Source organism: Apaloderma vittatum, unplaced genomic scaffold (genome assembly GCF_000703405.1).
Source record: "Apaloderma vittatum isolate BGI_N311 unplaced genomic scaffold, ASM70340v1 scaffold27355, whole genome shotgun sequence".
Classification (NCBI taxonomy): Eukaryota; Metazoa; Chordata; class Aves; order Trogoniformes; family Trogonidae; genus Apaloderma; species Apaloderma vittatum.
Window position 1 is genome coordinate 1 of NW_009719229.1, and position 2123 is coordinate 2123.

Below are 2123 nucleotides of genomic sequence, written 5' to 3' on the forward strand. Positions count from 1 at the left end.
TGCTGCAGCGGGGACGGAGCCGTTGCTCTGGTAGGAGACGTGTCCCTGGCACACAGTCCCCGGCTGAGACCTTTTCTTTTGTTCCGGCCAGCAAAATCAGAACATCGCCGCCATGGAGAGCAGCATGGCAGCCCTGTCCGAGTCAGCCGCGCTGTTCGAAGTGTCCGTCCCAGATTACAGACAGCTCAAAGCGTGCCGCAGGGAGGCGCGCCTGCTGAAGGCTCTCTGGGACATGATCATTCTGGTACGTGCTGCTGTCTGTGAGCCAGCACGGGGATGTGCAGAGCAGGTTTCTGGGCTGCTCCTCACAGTGTTGAAGTTCGGAGGCTGTGACAAGCTGCTGTCTGCCGGGAAGCCCTGGGCTTGGCCCTGCCCCTGCGCCAGCCGGGCATTGCCAGCCAAAGGTGCGAAGCTACTGCAGCTCCTCCAAGAGTCTCGTTGCCTTGAGACACGGGGCAAGTTGTCACAGCATTAGCGCAGGTCTGCTGGTGCAGGGGAGGTGTGGGTGCTGGGTGCGTTACTCTTCATCCTGGGCAGCAATGCTGCTCCTGATTACACGTCCTGTGATAACCTGTTCCCGAATTCAGGTTAACAGGACCATTGACGACTGGAAGACTACCAGGTGGAAGGATATCAACGTTGAGCAGATGGATATGGATTGTAAGAAATTTGCTAAAGACATTCGGAGCTTGGGTAAGGAGATGAGAAGCTGGGATGCGTTCACAGGGCTGGACAACAGCGTGAAGAACATGATAACGTCCCTGCGTGCCGTGAACGAGCTGCAGAGCCCGGCCATCAGGAATCGGCACTGGCAGGAGCTCATGCAGGCGACCAAGGTGCTCCCAGCCCTCCCACCCTTCCCTGGCTCCTATGCCTGGCCCAGGAGGCTCCTGAGCTTTGCATTCCTCAGGGGTGTCTGGTCTAAAAGCTAGAGTATAAAAAAATATTTGTGTAGGGTCTTTAAATACGAGTGTTGATGAGTTTGTTTGGGCGAGTCCCTGGGCTGCCTCTCCACCAAGGGGAGTCCATGCCCCGACGGTGCTGGTTCTGCTCCAGGTGAACTTCACCATGTCTGAGGACACAACCCTCGGGGATCTGCTGCAGCTGAACCTGCACAAGTTCGAGGATGAGGTTCGTGACATCGTGGACAAAGCCATGAAAGAGCTGGGGATGGAGAAGGTAAATGTCACTTGGTTCCTTCCCTGCTTTGCTGAGAGCCCTGCTCCGGTGCGGCTCGGTGTCTCTCTTGTGTTCCTGCAGCTCGGCCCCCTGGAGCTCGTGCCCCGGTGGAGGCGTTTCTACCACGGCCTTGCCCTCCGCAGGGTTTGGGACTCGGGGCCCCAGAGTCGAGCTCCTTTCTCCCACCCCTCTGCAGGTGCTGAGCACTCTGGACACGACCTGGGCTGCGATGGAGTTCGAGCACCAGCCCCATGCCAGGACCGGCACCATGCTCCTCAGGCTGGACGAGGCGCTCATTGAGACACTGGAGGACAACCAAGTGCAGCTGCAGAACCTGATGACCTCCAAGCACCTAGCCTTCTTCCTTCAGAAGGTGTCAAGCTGGCAGCAGAAGCTGTCGACTGCTGACTCTGTTATCAGCATCTGGTTTGAGGTGCAGAGGACATGGAGTCACCTGGAAAGCATCTTCATTGGCTCCGAAGACATCCGCAGTCAGCTGCCGGAGGACTCGAAGCATTTTGATGAGATTGATCAAGATTTCAAAGTGCGAAGCCTGTCCCTCCCCAGACCCTGAGATTTCGCCGCTGGTTTGGGTGGAGCTGAAGAACTTTTCCTCTTGCAGGAAATTATGGCTGATGCCCTTACAACTCCCAACGTGATTGAAGCTACAAACAAGCCTGGTCTCTACAAGAAGCTGGAAGCGCTGCAGAAAAGGTGAAATTTGGGTTGTTCTGGTGGGGTTTGGGTTGTTCTGGTGGGGTTTGGGTTGTTCTGGTGGGGTTTGGGTTGTCCTGGTGGGGTTTGGGTTGTCCTGGTGGGGTTTGGTTTGTTCTGGTGGGGTTTGGGTTGTCCTGGTGGGGTTTGGGTTGTCCCGTGGTAGAGTTCGGGTTGTCCCGTGGTGGAGCCCGGGTTGTCCTGGGAGGGTTTGGGTTGTTCTGATGGGG

The 2123-nt window shown here is 56.9% G+C and overlaps 1 protein-coding gene across 1 annotated transcript in view; it reads left to right on the forward strand.

The window, feature by feature from the left end:
• Nucleotides 1-91: 91 nt before the first annotated feature.
• LOC104274817 (dynein heavy chain 17, axonemal-like) overlaps nucleotides 92-2123 on the forward strand; it is a gene marked incomplete at both ends in the record, with an annotated part of 3862 nt that continues 1830 nt past the window's right edge. Inside the window, 5 exons of the mRNA XM_009870554.1 lie at nucleotides 92-244; nucleotides 588-836; nucleotides 1057-1179; nucleotides 1376-1723; nucleotides 1802-1893. Of these exons, the coding sequence (XP_009868856.1) occupies nucleotides 92-244; nucleotides 588-836; nucleotides 1057-1179; nucleotides 1376-1723; nucleotides 1802-1893 (965 nt within the window). The remainder of the gene's footprint in view (nucleotides 245-587; nucleotides 837-1056; nucleotides 1180-1375; nucleotides 1724-1801; nucleotides 1894-2123) is intronic.